The 19,584-nt window shown below is 50.4% G+C and overlaps 5 protein-coding genes across 5 annotated transcripts; 3 read left to right on the forward strand and 2 right to left on the reverse strand.

Moving 5' to 3' along the window:
• Positions 1-27: 27 nt before the first annotated feature.
• On the forward strand, positions 28-600 carry N7500_001304 (uncharacterized protein; the record flags this gene model as incomplete). The annotated part of the gene is made up of 1 exon (XM_056672450.1): positions 28-600. One exon carries the CDS (start codon positions 28-30, stop codon positions 598-600), a length of 573 nt encoding a protein of 190 aa, XP_056538023.1.
• Positions 601-945: 345 nt separating this feature from the next.
• On the reverse strand, positions 946-4,590 carry N7500_001305 (DDB1/RSE1 family protein; the record flags this gene model as incomplete). Its single annotated transcript, XM_056672451.1, has 4 exons — positions 946-1,248; positions 1,318-1,764; positions 1,814-4,400; positions 4,496-4,590. 4 exons carry the CDS (start codon positions 4,588-4,590, stop codon positions 946-948), a joined length of 3,432 nt encoding a protein of 1,143 aa, XP_056538024.1.
• A 563-nt stretch (positions 4,591-5,153) lies between these two features.
• On the reverse strand, positions 5,154-7,299 carry cprA (NADPH--hemoprotein reductase cprA; the record flags this gene model as incomplete). Its single annotated transcript, XM_056672452.1, has 2 exons — positions 5,154-5,450; positions 5,512-7,299. The coding sequence occupies 2 exons, from the start codon at positions 7,297-7,299 to the stop codon at positions 5,154-5,156; spliced, it is 2,085 nt and encodes a 694-aa protein (XP_056538025.1).
• Positions 7,300-7,745: 446 nt separating this feature from the next.
• N7500_001307 (putative cell morphogenesis protein (PAG1)) lies at positions 7,746-16,812 on the forward strand (the record flags this gene model as incomplete). The annotated part of the gene is made up of 2 exons (XM_056672453.1): positions 7,746-7,782; positions 9,098-16,812. The coding sequence occupies 2 exons, from the start codon at positions 7,746-7,748 to the stop codon at positions 16,810-16,812; spliced, it is 7,752 nt and encodes a 2,583-aa protein (XP_056538026.1).
• Positions 16,813-17,545: 733 nt separating this feature from the next.
• Positions 17,546-18,805, forward strand: N7500_001308 (uncharacterized protein; the record flags this gene model as incomplete). The annotated part of the gene is made up of 3 exons (XM_056672454.1): positions 17,546-17,702; positions 17,808-17,998; positions 18,071-18,805. 3 exons carry the CDS (start codon positions 17,546-17,548, stop codon positions 18,803-18,805), a joined length of 1,083 nt encoding a protein of 360 aa, XP_056538027.1.
• Positions 18,806-19,584: the final 779 nt, after the last annotated feature.

Consider the following 19,584-nt stretch of genomic DNA (forward strand, 5'->3'; position numbering starts at 1 on the left):
ACCAAAAAAAAAACCCCCCAATCCACCATGTCCACACCTCAGGCAGATCTGAGCGACAGAGCCGCCGCCGCCGCCGAGGACTTTTTCGCCCAGCTTTACGTCTTCTTCGAAACGATCGTCACTCGCTTCTTCAAAAATGGATACGCCTCCATCGCCCAAATGAGCGGAAAGCGCTGGACGAAAGTCATCGGCAGCGTGGTCTTTTACCTAATTATCCGACCTTACATCGAGAAGGCGTTCAAGTGGATGCATGATCGTGACCAGAAAAAGGAAAAGGAGAAGCGCGATAAGGAAAAGGCCAATTTCGGCAAGGTCAAGGTGTCGCCGAATTCTCTGCGCGCTGGTGGCGACGCTGGCAAGGGAAAGGTCCTTGGAGAGGTCGACAACACGGATGATGAGCTTGAAGATGAGGAGGATCTTTTGGCTGCTGCTAGTGGTGTTCCTGAGTGGAATGACATGGCCCGCAAGCGTCAGAAGAATTACATCAAGCGTGTGAAGAAGGATCAGCGCGCTGAGGATTTGAGTCGTGATCAGATTATGGAATTGTTGGAGTGGAGTGAGGAGGAGGAAGTGGATGAGAAAGTCAAGAAGGATCTTTGAGATTTGAGTCCTCTTAAGGCTTGTGTGCATTGCATGGTCGATGGGGTTTTTGCTTCTTGTACTTTTAATTAGTAGATTCCAATTTAATAGGGCCCTCCTGGGCCCGTTTCGCTTTTAAGTGAGTTTTCTGAACACTCTAGCGTCCACTATTAGTAAAATCGCTGCCTTATTGAGAAGTCATAAATCTACTACTTGCATTTAAAACATGCATACAATCCAATCATATTCGAGCCAGAACTTTTATTCTGAGCTCTTCTAGAAACCAGCCATCCCCACATCTTATCTGTGTTCATGAACAGTTCGTAATATGTCGCCAATGGCCCGAAAAAATAGTTCCGCAGGAGATCAGTGAAGCCTCCGCAATGCCTCAATCATTCTTTTGACCTCCTCGACATCGGAGGAGCCGATCTCCTGCACAATCTCTTCTTGCATGCTTGGTGTGCAGTTCAAGAACTGCTCAATAAGCTCGCCGTCCACGAACCGATATGGTGCATCGGCGCTGCGCACCATCGTTCTCAAGCCACGGAACTTGTCGAACGACAAGTCACCCAATGATTTGATTTTGGTGGAAAGAGCAGCCTGCAGGGTCATGAGGAAGTCTTGATGCTCAGGGTTAATCACGGCAAAGAGGAAGATGGAGCCCTCAACCTTTGAATGAAATGAGTCAGTAAATAGGCCTTTGATACCGGTCAACCCGGTTAACTGTAGTCAACTTACTGTTGCCATGAACGCCCGCGGTGTCACTGTCACGCTGGTAAGCTGTGCAATATTAACTGGTCGAATACGATTGACCATCTCCCCTAGTGAAATTTCACTAGTAGGGACGAGCCTGTGCTTGTCCTGGGCGGTGACTCCATTCATATTCCGCGAGAGAACGATGAGGTTTCCTTCAGCGTCGCTCTGGAGGAATGTCTCATCGCCAACGCAAGCAATTGCTGTGCTCCAGACGGTCTGGTAGTGACGACCGACTTCGGTCAGCGTGGCAGGCTCCCCAGCGTGACCTGGAGTATACCTCACAAGGCAAAGGCTCTTCATGAGATCTGCCACCGCGATTAGGTTGTCGACGACTGTTACGTCAACTGGCGCAGTGGAGGTCCGATATGCAGCGAGCTTCTCGAGCTTCATTGGCCCAACGTTATTGACTTTGACTCTATACACAACGACCTGGAGATTGTTAACAAAAGCTTCAATCATACAATTGAGGAGGACTCACGGTTTTGACGAGTGCCGCAACTACACAATCGCCCATCATAGCGAGAGCACGACAGGCGCCCATAACCGGGAGCTCAGCGACTTGACTCAGCTTGCGGCCGTGATCGACTTCCAAAATGAGGATCCGCCCGCGGATCGATTCCTCCTGGTCTTCATCTGCAAATGCCGTGCCGACTACAAACCGATCCTTCATGATCTCTTTTCCATTTTCGTCTTTTCCCGCCGGGAGCTCTGCACGAACGACACTCTCCACCAGCTCGTCTGGGCCGAGTTCTAACGCATCAAGACGCCGGAACATGATCTCATCAGCAAGGACAAAGTGGCTCTTGACGACCTCGGCACCATTTTCGAGCTTGCGATCAATCGTGCCGATTCCAAATGCCTTTTCGGAAGGGGAATAGGCCACACGACGGACAGTTGAGCCCATTGGTAACGTTTGTATTTGCGTTGTGCGCTCTCTGTCAACCAGCGCTATCTTCAGCTCTTTCTCGGTTGCCACAGCGATGGAATCTGGGTATGCCTCTGCGTTCAAATGGCATATCCGTGACGCGCCCTCGGAGTTCACTGCAGAGTAGATGATGCGGCCCTCGGAGCCGTAGATCAGGCTGGGATTCTCGCAGGTAGCGAATACATTGTAAAGCCCATCACCCTTGGGGAGCTTTTTGAATGTGGGTTGTTCCGAACCGAGGATCAGCTTTTTCATCTGGCTGAGTGAGTAATCTTGCGGGTTTAGTGAGAAGGTAATGACGCAGCCATCAGCCATGGAGATGAAGAGGGTAGGCTCGCTGTTTGCGAGCACCTCAGCTACAAGAACTGATCTAGGGAAGCTCTCCCCAGTAGGGCCTAGGGATTTCGTTTGCAGAACAGCGAGGTCCTTGATAGCCATAATTGACACTTTCGCTGATTGGGGGAACCCTGCGATGAAAACCCCCGTTGGCGTTGATGGGACAGTCAGGCCAGAGATTTGCTGGTCGGCGCCGAGATCTTCCTGCGTTATGAGCTGGACATTGTCTCTGATATCAAAGGAAGCCACAATTTGGCCACCGATAGCGAGAACCAGATTGTCCTCATTGGCAGACGCAGCAGTGATCAGCTTCTGGTCCTGAGGTGCCCATTCAAATGTCACCATTCCGCTTTCTAGGTCAGCCACCAGCACTCGTTGTTCTGTGACCTGGAGAATCCGGCCACCCTGGAGCCTTGTGGCGAGAAGAGTACATTCCGTGAGTGAGAGCCCCAGGAAGTCATCCAACTCTTCAACCTCACCGTCAGGGCTAAATTGGAACACACGCGTTTCGTCAACAAATGTAACAATAAGCGTATCCAGGAAGCCATCTTTGCTTCGGGTTTGCAGTCCCCAGAGGTCATTGATGTGCTCCATTTCTCCCAACACACCTAATTCTTCCATGCCAACACCACTACGCACACTGCGTAACGTCCCGTCATCAAATGCACCAGACCCTGTCACAATTCGAGCCTGGCCGGATGAAAACTCGTGTGTTTGACTCTCATTTGAGCGGTTCCCAAGATCCATGATAGTGAAATCAAGAATCGGTGCGATGTTAGACAATGTCTGTATAACCTCAAACGAGCTTCCATCAAGCCGGAGGACCTGTGAATCGCCGTGATGCGAGCCGACAAACAACATACCTCCGCCGAGATATACCAGGACTGATGCGCGAGCCGTCTTCCCCAGATACTCGAGCTTCCAGTCATCGATTCCTCCCAAATTGTTCAGAATGAAAGACAGGAAGAATAGCCTCCCATAGTCATCAGCCAACAACCACCGCTGACTATCAACTTTCTCCCAGGCTACGAATACTGTCGCTTCGTCGAGATTTCGCGTAATCACATCATTGGCATTATCGTCAATGTACTTGATGGATGTCTCCCCGAGTACAATGAGACCGCCTAACGGAGCCGGGATCGGGATAATATGAGAGGATCCAAGATCAAGCTCCTGTCCAAATTCACCTCCCTCCAACTTCTGTACCTCCTTGAAGGTAGCATCTGCTGAAGTCCCCGAAGTACCCGGGGTAAAATCCAACTCGCGGATTCGAAGCCGCACCTTCTGCTGGTTGTCTTCGTAGAGTAGTGCCAGCCAAGGATTAGATTCAGAATGTAAAAATGCCGAGGATCGAACAAAAAGCTCGTCGATGCGAGATGTAGTCGGCTTATCAAGCTCTCCCACCTGCAGCGGCTGGTCGGCCTGAGTACCTGCCATCGACATCCGGCCACGTTTCTTCGTAGGCTGCACGATCGGCACGACAACTATCACACCCTCGTATACTTCTAGCGTCATGAACCGCCCCGTGGGATCGATCAGGCATCGTGGTGCGCATTGGGACTCCCGAGACGAGGGCTCGGCGATATCGACGCAGGTTCGCGCTGTTCTGATCTCGTTTGATTCGCGGTCCCATGTTATCGTAAAATAGTTGTATTGGTCTGTGCCGACGAAGAGGTGGTCCGTTGGTGAATTTGTTGGTGCTGGCAGGCGGGCGAGCATAGTGACCCGCGCATTTAGAGCGCGAGTCGCGGTCAGGACGATTCCATCCGGGGTGAGTGTGTAGAACTCCAGACGACTAGCTTTTCTGTGGGTTCATGAGAGGGTCAGCTACCGTGCTCGTCGTCATCAGGTGAGAGGTTGGTTTGGAGTTCCGTAGCTTCGCGGGAGGATGGCACTCACGCTGCGACTAGGCAGTCTTCTTCTGGAGCGAAGAAATTTAACTTCACTGCATGACGAATGCTACTCGCACGATGAATGGGCACGACATAGGCCATCGTAATTCAACAACCCGGGGTATCTGACAGCGCGGAGGTGGTTGGGCTTGCGGTTCGGCGCACCACCCTGCGGGGATGGAATATGTCGGAGAGTAGGAGGTACAGGAGATTGATATGGCGAGAATTGGTGGCGCTGAATTATGGTCTGCACATATCTCTAAATCAACTCTGTTAAGGCAGGGATTGCTCGGTCGGTGTGGGGGTATTATGAGACGTCGAGGTTTCCGTGCAAATGACGTCTCAAGTCCGCGCTTACGACCGAAAACATCCAGAACAGCCTGCGTACTTCCAATTACATACATGCATGGCCATGAGATTTATTTCAATTAGAAGAGGAAGAGAAACAATTAAATTCCTTTTTAAAATCACAAGTCTAAAATCATACCCCGCCCAGGCGGCAGTCCATAGCTAACAAGGTCAAGGTCCTCAACATGAGGCCGACGCTAGGAAAACATGCAAGGCAAATGAAACAAGAGGCGTATCGTATCGAGCGAAATGATAATATATAGGCGCGAGCATCTAGGCATGGTGCAAGTGCAAAGAAGTGTTCATCAATCATGAGATCATGACCAGACGTCCTCCTGGTAGCTGCCGCTGCTACGCATGTGCTTAACCATTTCCTCGCCCTTTTCAGCAGGCAACCCCCGCTGGTCGGCAATGATATGGCCAAGGACCAGATTGACCTCACGGGCCATGTTGGCAGCATCACCGCAGACGTAGAAGTTGGCCTTTTGCTTGAGCAGCTCGCTGACAAGCTCGGCGTTCTCCTTCAGACGGTGCTGGACGTAAACCTTCTCGGACCCCTCGCGGGAGAAGGCCGTAATAATCTTCAGGGAGTCGCCCATTTGATCTTGGAAGGTCTGAGGGAATCATGTCAGTGTGAAAATTCTAACGCTGAGTATAAGGGAATTGTTTTCATACCTTGAATTCGTCCTTGTAGATGAAGTCCTCATCACTCTTGCGGCATCCAAAGAACAGAAGCGTTGTGCCAACCTTCTCTCCCTTGGCAGCAAGAGCAGCGCGTTCCTGAATGAAACCACGGAAGGGGGCAACACCAGTACCGGGGCCAACCATGATGATAGGCTTGGACGGGTCGGAAGGCAGCTTGAAGTTAGAGTGGCGGACGTGGACAGGCACGTGGATACCATCGTACTTGTTGCGAGGTCCTTTGATCGAGTAAGTCAGGCCGTGGGGATCGGGGGACGGGTCGCCGTTCTGCTTCTGTTTAAGGGCCAAGAGGTAGTTGGTGGTGACACCCTTGACGATGTGCGTGGCACCCGGCAGGCGAACAGACTCGACAACAGCAGTAATGCTGATCTTATCCTTTTGAACCAGAGATGACGAAGAGATGGAATAGTACCGGGGCTGGAGCTTGTTGATACCTTCAATAAGCAGCGAGAAAGGAACGGCAGTGAACGGCTTGGAAGTAATGCTTTGGAGCGCCTGAGCAATGGTGAAGCATTGGTTGGTGATTTTCTCGTGGAAGTAATCCTTGTCGTTGCCCAAGCGGACAATCTCGGCTTTGCTCTCCTCATCGGGAGCGAAAGGAGCGAGGGTCGAGACAAACTGACGAGAGACGGGGGCGCAAACTTCCATGTAGTAGCGGACAGCGGCATCATAGGTGGTCGGGGTCGGGATAGGAACTTTGGCTGTGACATCGATACCCTTGACGTTGATCACCGAATGACGCTTTTCTTGGATGCCAAAGACTTCAAGGAAGCGATCGACCTCGGCGCCAGCGTTGGTGGGCCAGATAGCGACGTGATCACCAGTCTGGTAGCTGAGATTGCTACCAGCGATGTTGATTTCCATATGCAGGCAGTTACGGTCCTTGACAGTGAAAAGTTCCGAGGATTCGACAATCGGGGCAATGTAGGGGTTGTGCGCGGAGAAGGGACCTTTGGCGCTACCTTCACGGTGGGACGCAGTGGGCTCACCCAGATAGACGGACTCCTCCTCGGGGGATTTCTCATCATCCTCAACAACGGAGAAGACGGCTTCGTAGACAGCTTCACGTTCCTGGAGATCCATGGCCTCGGACAGAGCAGCCCACATGGGCTCCTTCCAGGCCAGGAAATCTTCTTCCATGGTGCCGGCGCCATCGTCGCCTTCACCAGCAGTTCCAATGCGCTGCGCACCAAGTTTAGTCAGGGCGGTATCGACCTGACGGACCATGGCGTTGTAGTGCTCATAAGTATTGTTACCCAGACCGAATGCGACATACTTCATCGAGGACAATGGCTTGTCTTCGGCGGAGGCGCCGCTCTCAAAGGCGACGTCCTCACCGGTGAAAAACTGGTAGAACTCCACGGCGTTGTCGGTGGGCTCACCCTCGCCGTATGTCGCCAGCACGAAGAATGCGACCTTATCTTCGGGGAATTTGTCCAGATTCTCGTAGTCATAGTCCTCAATATCGGCGACCATGGTCTTCAGACCGAAGCGCTGAGATCCTTCCTTGGCCAATCGAGATGCGTAATCCTCTGCCGTACCAGTCTGGGAGCCGTAGAAGATGACACAGTTCTTGTTTGTCTCCTCCATCTTCTCCACGATATCACGGGTTTTGCCGCTCTTAGCGGCTCCATTCAGGGTGGCGGCCGAGGCATATGGGTCTTTGGGGACGGCCCAGTAGCTACCCTTGGTGAAGTAGGCAATGCTACCCACCAAGAGTGCCACCAAGACGACCAGATCGAGTGTATCCAGTTGCGCCATTATGCGTCTCGGGGAACAAGGAGGTTTGTTGTGGCGCGAATTCCCGCCGGGAAGGGAAAACGAGATGTGTTCCAAGGCCGAAAGAACAAAATCAAGAAAGATGAAAGACCAACCTTTTTGGCAGGTGAGCAGTAAGCCCCAAATAAAGAGCCCTAAATGAGAGTTGTACAGGGAGAGAAGACCAGAGAAGCCAACAGGTGGTCTGATCCCCACCCTGAGCGGCGTCCGAGAGATGTGGATCTTCACAGGCAAATCCTCACCGCTGTCTGTTTATGTGTCGATCTGCCTATACATCAAGGGAGTACGGAGTATACAAGTATATATATATAAGTATACACAAGTATACGGGAAACAAATTGAAGTAGAAAGAAAGAGAATCAGAAAATCAGCAAATCAGAAAAAAAAATCTTTCAACCCACTTCTCCGAATTATATAAAAAAAAAAATATGGCCGAGGGCAAGATCGGAAAACATATCGGCGCCTGTCCATTCACGGTAGTTTTCCCTCCCAAAAAGGTCAACCAACTGGAAAGGCGGAGCTCGGATAAGAAGAGAGCGGCAAGGCCGCTCGGGAGATAACAAAGGGCCGTTCACCTTTTGGGGTTCTTCATGGACATGCGGAATCAGTTCCGCTCTACTGTTGATGTTTAGACCTTTGAAATACTGGCCGTGGCAACTTGCCTTTCTGGGATCTCGGATGCCGGCGTTCCTAGACATGTGGGGAAGATCGCCTATGTTGTAGGGAGTACGGAGTACCACTGTCCGTTATATGTACCTATGTGCACTCCGAACATTGTAACCATTATAATACTCCATACGGAGTACTCCGTACACAACTGGATGTGTTATTGAAATATGCGTATACTCCGAAATATGTATAGATGTATTCCAAATATGTACTCCGTAGTATGTACGGAATATCATGTACAGACTTTTATAAGCTTTGGGTTACACTAGCATAACCATTTGAGATATTCAAAATACAATAATTGTATGGACTTAGTACGAGGCGATTTGGCAAATAGCAGGCTCAGAATTGGATACTTGGCATCGAAAGACGTGATGCATAGATACGGATATATATCATCAAGGCGGCCAGCCCCGGAGACTAGTCCACTACACATTTACGTCTTTTAGCTTCTCTCCACGCGTTCTCCAAGGAGTACTCCGTACTCCGTAGATGTTTCAAATATCTAAACCGGCACTTGATTCAATCAGACCCTCCCCTGAGTCTTACGTCATTTGTAGCTCTCGAGAAACATGTGATATATGATGTCTACAAAAGATATACAATAAAAATAATTTTCTCGATTCGAATCTCCAGAGAGCAAAAACGGCGTAAAAAAAAAATAGGCCAGGTAATAGACAGTGAGGCTCTGGGGAAATGTCAAAGCCAAGACGCTGGCGGTGCCCGACGGGATCTTGAGGGAAGCAGAGGAAATACATAAATAAGAGGAGAACATCCAGCTATAAAACTAGAATACCCTATACTTCGTAGAGATCTTCAGATTTAAACTGATTTGAATACATAGACATAAATATCAAGACATAATCATAAAAGATGAGGCTTAATAATAATAATCCCCAGATGTACCCGTGCGCCCGATAAAAACATCAAGCTCTCAGCAGTCTTCACACCCCTTGGCTTCTTGAATTGGCTATGTGCAATGTGCCTTTAATTCTTGACACGGCCTCTTACAGCTTTGAGCAATGAGGTTCTTATAATATCCAAAAGTACGTGCAAACATCGCTATCGGAGCAAACGGACTAGGGTCTGACATTGACATTTGAATCTCCAGTGGCTTCACACCCTGCCAAAGCTGGCTCAGGCCATACCATCCTGCCCCTCATTCCTGACGACTTGAAGTCTCCATCACACCATAACCTCGCATCTCCATCGGACCGCCGAGGGACCAGGACCGCTCAGTCAACTCCTTTGCACAGTCGCGAATCCTCTACCGTCCGAGGAAGACCAGTTGATCCCTCCACTCTCGCCCCTATCCAACCCAGGCGCGGTCACTCCGGTTCCAAAAGTCCCGACGTATCGGGCGGACGCCCTCCAGGATATGACGTGGGATTAGAAAGAAGGCCCTCCAACTCGTATGGTCACCACCGGCAGACCTCCATCGTTCACGGGATGCAGCATTCGCGAAATACGAGCATGGCCGGATCAGCCGCTTCTACTAGCCCTTTAAGTCCGGAGCTCATTGCCTCCCTCGGTCGCGGTGCGTTTGACGAGGCGACCCTTCCTGCAAAATTCGACCCTGTCGACACACACTCGGGTTATTCGACACCATCCGGGATATCCGTTAGTCATGGGTTGCCGCCAACATTAAGTACGATACAAGACAATGACACAGCACTGAGGGATGTCAGCCCGGCCGCTCGACTGCACGGTAGAATGAACTCGGGATCAAAACCAAGACGCGAGCGGTCAGATAGTCGTTCACAGTCCAAACATCACTCGGAATCAAAGACTGTCGGGGAATATGCGCTGCATCATCTATTCAACTCCTTTGTTGGACAGGCAGACAACAAAATCAATCAGGCCATCATGAAATTGGGGGAATCCGATGCCCCCGTGGAGGAGGTTTGCGGTCCAGGAGCAGATCCGACGTTTGATCAATTGATATCGGCTTTGGGACACATCGCTCGGCAGAAACCCAAACCTCTGATTGATACAATCATGTTCTGGCGCAAGGCTAAAGGAGATGCCGCTATCACAGCGAGACAAATGTTGAATGAGCAAAGACCCTCGCCCGCCGCCACAGAGAATGGTGCACCCCTCTTGCGCCGCAATACCGAGCCGACCCAGCCTGCTGAGCCCTTCATCAGTCGTCCGGATGACGTCGCTCTAATAGAGCGACGAGCAACCGTTTCAGTATACTTAGTCTGTAGAGTTTTGATTGAGATCTTCAACCAGAGTACCCTGGCTTCAATCACTTTCGACATGGCCGATCGCCTAGAAGACATCGTGTTTGGCCAGGTAAAGACCTCTGACCCGGATCAGATCTCGGCCTCCCCTCTGCGGATGGCTAATTGGAGGATCTATGGCCAGTTGCTCGGTATTATGAGTGAAACTAATTTCTCCGGCGTCGCTGGTCGTTACTTGACGGAACTGGAGCGTTATCAGAAAGAGGAAGTTGCCCGGGGGCCATCCCGCGAGGGCGACTCGAAGTCAGAATTGTTGATCCTCTGCATGCGATATCTGCGTTTACCTATGACTTCAGAAGGATGGCCCAAGTCTTGCGATTTTATGCGATCGTTGGCACGATTATTTGTCAATGCACACGGGCAGCGTATCAAACAAGCATACTGTTATGTGATTGAAAAACTTCTTCTCCCTGTCGCTGCCAACCCGAGCTGTGATCTTTCACTACCGCGGTGGAAGGAGTTTGTGGACCTGATCCAGCCGCGCTTGACACAGCTTCTTATCAAACCTCGTCATTGGACGTCTTCCTTCTCGCTGAATGTGTTGCTGCTTTGCATTTCCAGCAAAGAGACTTTCTCATCGCAATGGCTCTCAATGATCTCAAGCCTGCCGGCACGTCTGAAGGACCGCCCGACTCGTGCACCCGCCCTGCACGCCATCTGCCGTCTGGTCTGGACCTATTTCTTCCGCTTCTCCGACTCCCCCACAACCACCCTTCGCAAGGTTGAAGAAGTGGCAAAGATTGCCCTGCCGACCGGCAGGAGAACGTACATGAGCGCAGAGCCGGTCTTTGCCGATCCGTTGATCCAGCTAATTCAAATCATCGGCTTCAAGCATCCCGATGTCTGTTTCCGTAGCATTATTTTTCCTTTGATCAACTCAGATCTGTTCCTATCTGGCAGAGAGTTGAAGATAGAACAGATGGAGCCGGAGAAAATGGTCATCGGAATTCGCGCTTTCTTGGCTACAATGTCTGATCTGGAGACAAGTGACCAACTGTGCCCTCCGATTCCGACTGGCTCGCTCCCAAATCCTTTTACCGACGTCTCAACTCCCGTGTATTCCCATCGACCACAGCTGCTTAGAGAGTACAAAGTACCTATTCCTTCTGAGAAGCAAGACCCAGCTTCATGGCAACCTGTCAATACCGCGAGACTGAGTGAGAATGTGAAGGAATACTATTTCTGCTTTTGTGAAGTCTTAGGCAAGATCACTTTGCTCTGTGATAATACATTCGGCGGGCAGGCAGTTCTGGACGAGAAGTTCGGTGGAACAACTCCCAAAACTCCAATATCAGAAGCTTTCAGCTTCGGTCGTCGTGGTGATGACCATGTCACAACGCTAGACCAGAAGCAAGGATTCTACGATCTGCTCCATGTGGCAGTCCAAGCACTCCCTCGCTGTCTCTCCGACCACATCCCATTCAACTCGCTCATCAATCTTCTTTGCACGGGAACTGCCCACGTCCAGTCAAATATCGCCACTTCCTCTGCCCAGTCATTGAAGGCAATCGCGCGTCAATCACACGCCCAACAAGTTACAATTGGCTTTGCTAGGTTCATCTTCAATTTTGACGAGCGCTATTCCACCATGTCAGACGAAGGAATGCTTGGACCAGGCCATATCGAGTCCACTTTGAGACTCTATGTCGAGTTACTGCAGATCTGGATTGCCGAGATTAAACAAAAAACGAAAGGCGCGGCAGCGATAAATCAGCTGGAGAGATCCATTTCTGGTAGCCGAGCCTTGCACCTCGATTTATCAAGTATCCTCGCCCATGTGGAAGAGATTGAGTCCCATGGCCTCTTTTTCATGTGTTCTCAATCACGACGTGTCCGAGCCTTTGCCATCACTGTCTTGCGCTTGATCACCGAATTCGACAGCGCGCTTGGAAAGGAAAACACAAGAATAATCCGGATTCTTGAGGCTGATTCTCAGCAAATTCTAGATGTGAATGATGAGCATCTGACTGTGGCAGAGCGGAGCCGAATACAAAAGGGTAAAAGAAGAAGCGCCTCCCAAAATACTCTTATCGAACTGTGTAGCAGTGAAGTCTCATATGATTCAACATTGTGGGCTAAGGTCTTTCCCAACATCATCCGCGTCAGCTTTGAGACTTGCCCGTTCGCCGTAACCCTAGGAAGGGAGATCGTATGTGCACGTCTTGTTCAGATGCACAAGATCATCACATCCCTCGCTGAGAGTACAAGATTCCCACAATATGCCCCCATGGATGCGTACCAGAGTCGGCCCATTGGACGAAACAATCTGACGTCTGAGATCCTAGTCGAGCAATGGAAGCTTTACTTGGTCATGGCCTGTACCACCGTCACGAGTGTTGGGGCACAATCGCAAAGCCAGCTGGCAAATGCCCAGCATGCGCGCAAAGCTTCTAAGGGAGCCCATCAGTCTCAAGACAAAATCAGCTCCGCTCGAAGCCTGTTTGCATTTGTCATTCCTCTTCTTTCTGCTGAACGGGATTCCATTCGCAGTGCTATTGTTGTTGCCTTGGGATCTATCCATAAAAATCTCTACCGCACACTTCTGGAGTCTTTGCAGTACGCCGTCACTACCTGCAACGAGGAGGCGAAGATGAGAATTGGCAACCACTACCGCAGTCCCAGCAGTCCCCGTCGGAACAGGAAGACCGATCGCTTGCGCACCGAGGTCACGAACGTTTACAAACTCACGTCTCACTTCCTTCAAGAACCCGAGGTTTACAATGACGATTGGATCGTCAATAACCTCGTCACATACGCAAAAGATATTCGAATTTTCCTTAGTGATGCCGAAGTTCAGAACGACTGGGAATTCCAACGCTTACGATTCCATTTCTGCGGACTGATGGAGGAGATCTTTGAAGGAATCAATCGGACCAAGGATCCTTCCCGCTGGATGCCCTTTGAGTCGCGAAAATCTGCTTTCTCTCTGATGGAGGACTGGTGTGGTAACTCCCCAAACCAATCTCAAATCTCTGAGCGGGAGGAGAATATGCGCAAATTTTACATGACCCGGCCACACGAGATCGGTGAAATGAGAAACACCGCTGCTGCTATGGAGATTGAAAAGAAGAATCTACACGCGGCAGCCTTGAGTGCAATGGCTTTCCTTTGTGCTGGTCCCATCAGCATCACCACTGAAAGCGGTTCTGTCCTCCAATTCGATGTCACTCGCATGCTTTCATGGATTGCAACGATCTTCAACACTGTCAGTGATAAATGGCATGCCATCGGTCGCCGAGCTCTTAAAAACCTCATCATTCATAACCAAGAACATTCCTACCTGATGGAGCGCTCAATTGAGATGTGCTACATTACTAAGCATCTCAAGACCATTGAGAGCTACTTCGAGGTAGTGACGCAGGTGCTTTTCGAATATCCAGACTATCCGCTCGAATTCTGGCGAGTACTAGGGGCAGTCTTGGTGACACTGGGCAACGAAAAGCGCGAGATCCGAATGAAGTCAGCTAAACTTCTTCGGAAACTTGAGGAACGCCAGCAGAAGAATTCCAGGATCCAAGACTTTGACATTAGTATCTCGGACAAAACTACTGCGGTGTACAAGCTTGCCCAGTTCGAAATCTCCAAAAGATTAGCTAGTCAACACTCTAACCTGGCATTCACTATCTTTTCGGAGTTCTCTTTGCATTTCCGCAATCTTCAAGCCGATAGCCAGCGAAACATGGTTGCTGCCATTTTGCCATGGGTTCAGACGATGGAGCTACAGGTTGACCCAAATGGCGGCCCTACGGCCAAGTCATACATGTTGCTCGCAAACCTCTTTGAGATAACGATTCGTGGGAGTACAATCCTGCCTAATCAAGTGCAAGCACTGTGGCAGGCCTTGGCAACAGGCCCTCACGGGGGTAATGTCCAGTTGGTCCTCGACTTTGTCATCAGCATCTGTTTGGAACGCAAAGAACAAAATTTTGTGGAGTATGCTAAGCAAATGGTCGTGTTTTTGTCTGGGACTCCAGCAGGATCCAAGGTCATTGAATTTTTCTTGTTGCAGATTGTGCCAAAGAACATGGTACAAGAGCGCAAAGAACTCACTCCACCTCCCCCTGACACCAAAAACCTACCATACGTTGCAGACCTTGGGACAGTGCTCCCTGTCGGAAACAAACAGGCTGGTCTATCCCTTGGACAGGTTGCCCTGATATTCCTCGTTGATCTGATGGTCGCCCCAGTGACCCTCGCCCCGAGTGACGTTGTCAAGCTGATCCACACCGTTCTCATTCTCTGGGACCATTATACAATCACCGTGCAAGAGCAAGCTCGCGAGATGCTGGTACATCTTATCCATGAATTGATAGCTGCCAAGCTTGAGGACGATGACGTGGCGGGCACCCGTCAATCTGTCGAAGACTTTGTGGAATCAATACGCAGGAGCAACCCCGCGGTCGTTTGGGAATACGAAGAGAATCACGGTAAAGATGAAGAGAACGATGATCGCCGTGTGCCTGAATCTATGGCTTCTGTCACTCGTGACGTCGTCAAATTTTTTAGCTTTGCTTACGAGGGCATTGGCGACTTGTGGGCCAAGGAGGCGTTAAACTGGGCGACCTCATGTCCAGTGCGACATCTAGCATGCCGCTCGTTCCAGATCTTCCGCTGTATCTCGACTGCGCTAGACTCGAGAATGCTAGCTGACATGCTTGCCCGGCTTTCAAACACCATTGCAGACGAGGAAACAGATTACCAGACTTTCTCGATGGAGATCCTTACTACGTTGAAGATCATCATTAGCTCTTTAGCGCCGTCCGACCTTTTGGATTATCCTCAGCTATTTTGGACGACATGTGCTTGTCTCAATACAATCCACGAGACCGAATTTATCGAAAGTATTGGCATGCTTGAGAAATTCCTCCACCGGGTCGATCTCAGTGATCCGGTTGTGGTGGCCAACCTTATCGAGGGCCAACCACCAAACTGGGAAGGCGGCTTCGATGGTATCCAAGACCTTGTCTTCAAGGGAATGAAATCGTCCGAGTCTTTTGATCGTACACTCGATCTACTTCACATTCTCAGTGGTCTTCCAAACAACGATCTCATTGGAGATGGAACACGACATCTGTTCACCGTGTTGGCTAACTTACCCCATTTCCTTCAATGCTTCGAGCAAGGGTTTAGTGATCCTAAACCCATCGCTCGTGCCAGTATACTTGCGCGCGTGGCTGAGAACGAAAGATGCCCTCGTCTTGCAGCATCATTGTTTGGGTTTGCCAACCAGCAGTACAAAACCGCGGGGGTCTTCCTCGATCATATCATCACTGAGATCAAGTCTTACTACTTCCCCCAACTAGACTTCCAGTGTCTCATCTTTCTCATGGGCCTTCTCACTAACACCACGGATTGGTTCCGCATCAAAACAATGAGGATCCTCTGTGTTTTGATTCCCGAGGTGGACATGAGGCGCAATGAGGTCACCTGCCATGGCCCAGATCTAATCTCCCCACTGCTCCGGCTTCTGCAAACTGATCTCTGCCCTCAGGCTCTGGAGGTCCTGGACCATATTATTACGGTCTCGGGGAACCCAATGGAGCGTCAACACCTTCGGATGAGTATGGCATCAGCAGCCTCCTCTCGCGCCATCCGCAAAGAGTACGAACGAATCCAGAGTCTGTACGGAATTCCCGAACCGACGGGATGGTCAGTTCCTATGCCTGCAACCCAGTCTAGCATGACCCGTCACAACGTTCACGCTGTATTCTACACATGTGTTGAGGCCGAAGACCGGCGAGAGGAAGATGTCATGACACCCAGTGTGGCCTTCCACGCGGACGACTACAGCGACTCATTCTTCCCAATAAGAGCTGATACTATGAAATCAGTCGATACGCAAATCGATGGTAATATGGGAGATATCGTACAGAAGCTGGACAGCCTAGATGACTTCTTTGAGGAGACTGATACAATCACTCCTGTGCTGAACCCTGTAGCTCCGATGATGCGGGGATTTACTGGTAACTACGTGGATACAAACGCACATCTGTACGACCAGCAGACCGCGCCAATTTTGCGGAAATCCCTCGCTCGTACAGGCTCTACATCATCTTTCCATAACGGTCTCGCCGAGTCTCGCCCTCCCAATTTCCGCTTCGATGGTCCTGGTGTTTACTCGCCGGTAACGGCGATGCCTCCAAACACCTCACTACTACGGTCTGGCTCTCATACCCGCTCTGTCACCTCCCCTGCCAATAATCTCTATGTCCACACCGCTTCTCATACACCTAATTCCACACAACCTGTTGGATTTGGTGATTCCGCTTTTTTCTCCGATGAGGATCCTGACGAGGTGCATTCGGATCTAGAGGAACGCCCTGTGACAAAGAAGATGATGCATCCACCTACACCTATGACCCGGAGTGTAACTGACGGGCCACACTCCCTGGAGTCGATGATTCGCAGCGGCATGCGGAGGCTGACTGGTGGCGCAGCCAGCAGAGAAAAGGAACGCCAGCGAGACCTCCTCCGTGCACAACACCGTGCCATGGTGCAGACTGCTAACTCACCCCGTGTTCCAAAGGTGCCTGAGGAATATCTCTCAGCATCTAACAGTCATCCGACATCGCCGAGGTGAAGCTGCCTGCATCTTTCTCCCTCCATCATATCTTTGCTTTATGGTCTTGCTTTTTCTTTGATGTTGTCAACCATTTTCCAGGCTGCCTGGGGCATTTCTCGGGAGTTTGGATCACTTTACATACATACCCTTTACTCGTCCATCTATTTCACGATTGATTTTGTCTTTCTAGCGTTGATCCACACCTCCACACCCTGTACAGTCCATGTAGTCATATCCTTGGAGTTGATGGATAGGCTTACATACTAGGTGTTTTGCATTCCAATATCAAAGTCTACATATTTGTACCTGTGTCAAAGTTCAAGCTTACCCCTACCATTGTTGCAATCTGACTTGGGAGTTATTTCTGTATCCTTCTCTAGAGATTGCCCTTCATCCAGGGTCCAACATCTATATAGATCAGACCAAATAAGTATACCCCACAGCACGTGATGCGCTTCCCCACGGCTTTCCTAATCCGGTCTTCCCCGCATACTTTACTGGACGGAGTACATAATCCATCCTGACTCCCTCGCATCTCGGAAAACCACGGTGAAACCTGCGGGGAGGTGGGAGTTCTTGGTTTAAATACTCCCTCTCCCCATTTCATCTTTCCATAATTCAAACAATCCATTGCTCTTCCCCCTGTGCTCGGCATTGTTGCCCGTCAATCGTCACTGGCTACATTCATACTTATTATTTAGCACTTACCATCTCTCTTGGGCGTTAGCCGACGCATCACATTTATCGAAAAATGAGTCTCCGAACAGCTATGTCCCTGCCACGGAGGGCGACTTGCTTCCATGCGTCCGCAGTGGATCCCCGACGCTGGCCGTCCAGCAAGGCCCGAGCTTTCTCCACAACCATGCACCGTGATGCGACGTGGGGCTTTGTCGGATTGGGGCAAATGGGTACGTTGTGAGATCTGCGGCCGGGACCCGAGGACCCGAGGAAATTCGGCTATGCAATGGACTATAGGCTGTTTGTATTGCGTTCGCATTGGCTGACTGTCCCAGGCTATCATATGGCCAAAAACCTGCGCGCCAAGATTCCCGCATCCGATACATTGATTATTCGCGACGTTAACGAAGATGCCATGAAACGATTTGTGGCGGAGGCCCGAGAGACTGCACAAAGCAATGGCGCAGGCGCCAATGAAGGCCAAGTTGAGATCGCTCAGAGTGCGCGAGAGGTCGCCGAGAAATCAGTAAGTGGTTACCTACCGTGTGGGCTCAGCCTGGCTTCCGATAGCTTGGCTTATCTCTGTCTTGCTACTTAGATAGTCATGGTTACCAGTCTCCCAGAGTCTCAGCATGTGATTGAAGTGTTCCACTCCATCCTTAAACATGGAGCGCTGCCACCACTCGAGCAAGAGCGGCTGTTTATTGACGCATCTACCATTGACCCCGTCACATCCAAAGATATTGCAAACGCCATCCACACCACGCAAACCGGCCGCTTCGTGGATGCCCCCGTATCAGGAGGTGTGGTCGGTGCTCGCGCGGGAACGTTGTCATTCATGTTCGGCGCTTCTTTACAGACAGACGAGCAGCTTGAGCGCATTCGCGATGTCCTCGCTTTGATGGGCAAGAAAGCCTGGCATCTTGGTGAGCCCGGTGCTGGGGTGTCCGGCAAGCTCGCCAACAACTACATTTTGGCTCTAAATAATATCGCCACTGCTGAGGCTATGAACCTCGGCGTTCGCTGGGGACTCGACCCCAAGGCTTTGGCGGATATGATCAATTCCTCGACTGGTCGTTGCTGGCCTTCTGAGATTAACAATCCTGCTCCTGGTGTCGTTGAAACAGCCCCTGCGTCGCGTGGATACGAGGGCGGATTCGGGGTGAGTCTCATGCACAAGGACCTTCGCTTAGCTCTTGCGGCTGCAGAACAGTCTCATACTCCACTCGCCCTGGGCGCTCAGGCTCGTGAGGTGTATAAGGCTGTTGAAGAGAAGCACCGTGGTAAGGATTTCTCGGTGGTTTACAAGTGGTTGCAAGAGAAGTCTCAATAGGTTCTTTTCATCTGTGAAGTTTCCTTATGAGTATTTTCCCTTTTGGATATCTCGATTCCCCAATTCAGTTGCTGCTGCTCTTTTTCATAGATGTTTGGGATATAAAATGTCGCAATTTAGCATTCTTCTCAAATTGAGTCTAGGGATTTTCCATGTCTATGTCTTCTGAACATATACAATATTCCAATATCAGAGGTACACACATATAGTTGTCTCCCATGTGACTTCCCTTTCCTTTTTCCCCAACATCCAAACTTCCCCATAGCTCTTTCTCGTATTGTTACGCTCTTTCCTTATCCAAGTCTGCCATTCTTTCTGCTTGGGAGGTTTCCTCCATCTCATCCTCCCATCTTCATCCCATCCCATCTCCATTCTGTCATCCCCATCCCAAGTTACTTTGTCATAGGTCTCGCCCTGACCCATTTATCCAATTTCCCATTCCAAGACCATCCAGACTTTCGTTGCCGTATACCTCATTCCCAATTACCTCCTCGTTGCCTCGAGCTATCATCAGACGCCTTGCAGCCTGAGAGAACAGACAACCGGTTACATCCTTGACCATAGGTAGGCCTTTTACTCACTTTTGGTCATTCTCGACGATCCTTCCAGTCTTTGTTTTGGCTGACCCTGGCATGCTTGAATAGCAGCCGGCATTTCTTGTCAGGAGTGTCTATATAATTTGGTGCAGGAAACCAGGTGAGGTTTCGTGCAGTTGAACCCACCCTATTAGACATTTTGTCAACTTAGGGCCGGAGGAGTTGTTCACCAAGGCCTCTTCC

Source organism: Penicillium coprophilum (assembly GCF_028826855.1).
Source record: "Penicillium coprophilum strain IBT 35676 chromosome Unknown utg000001l_segment0_segment0, whole genome shotgun sequence".
Taxonomy (NCBI): Eukaryota; Fungi; Ascomycota; class Eurotiomycetes; order Eurotiales; family Aspergillaceae; genus Penicillium; species Penicillium coprophilum.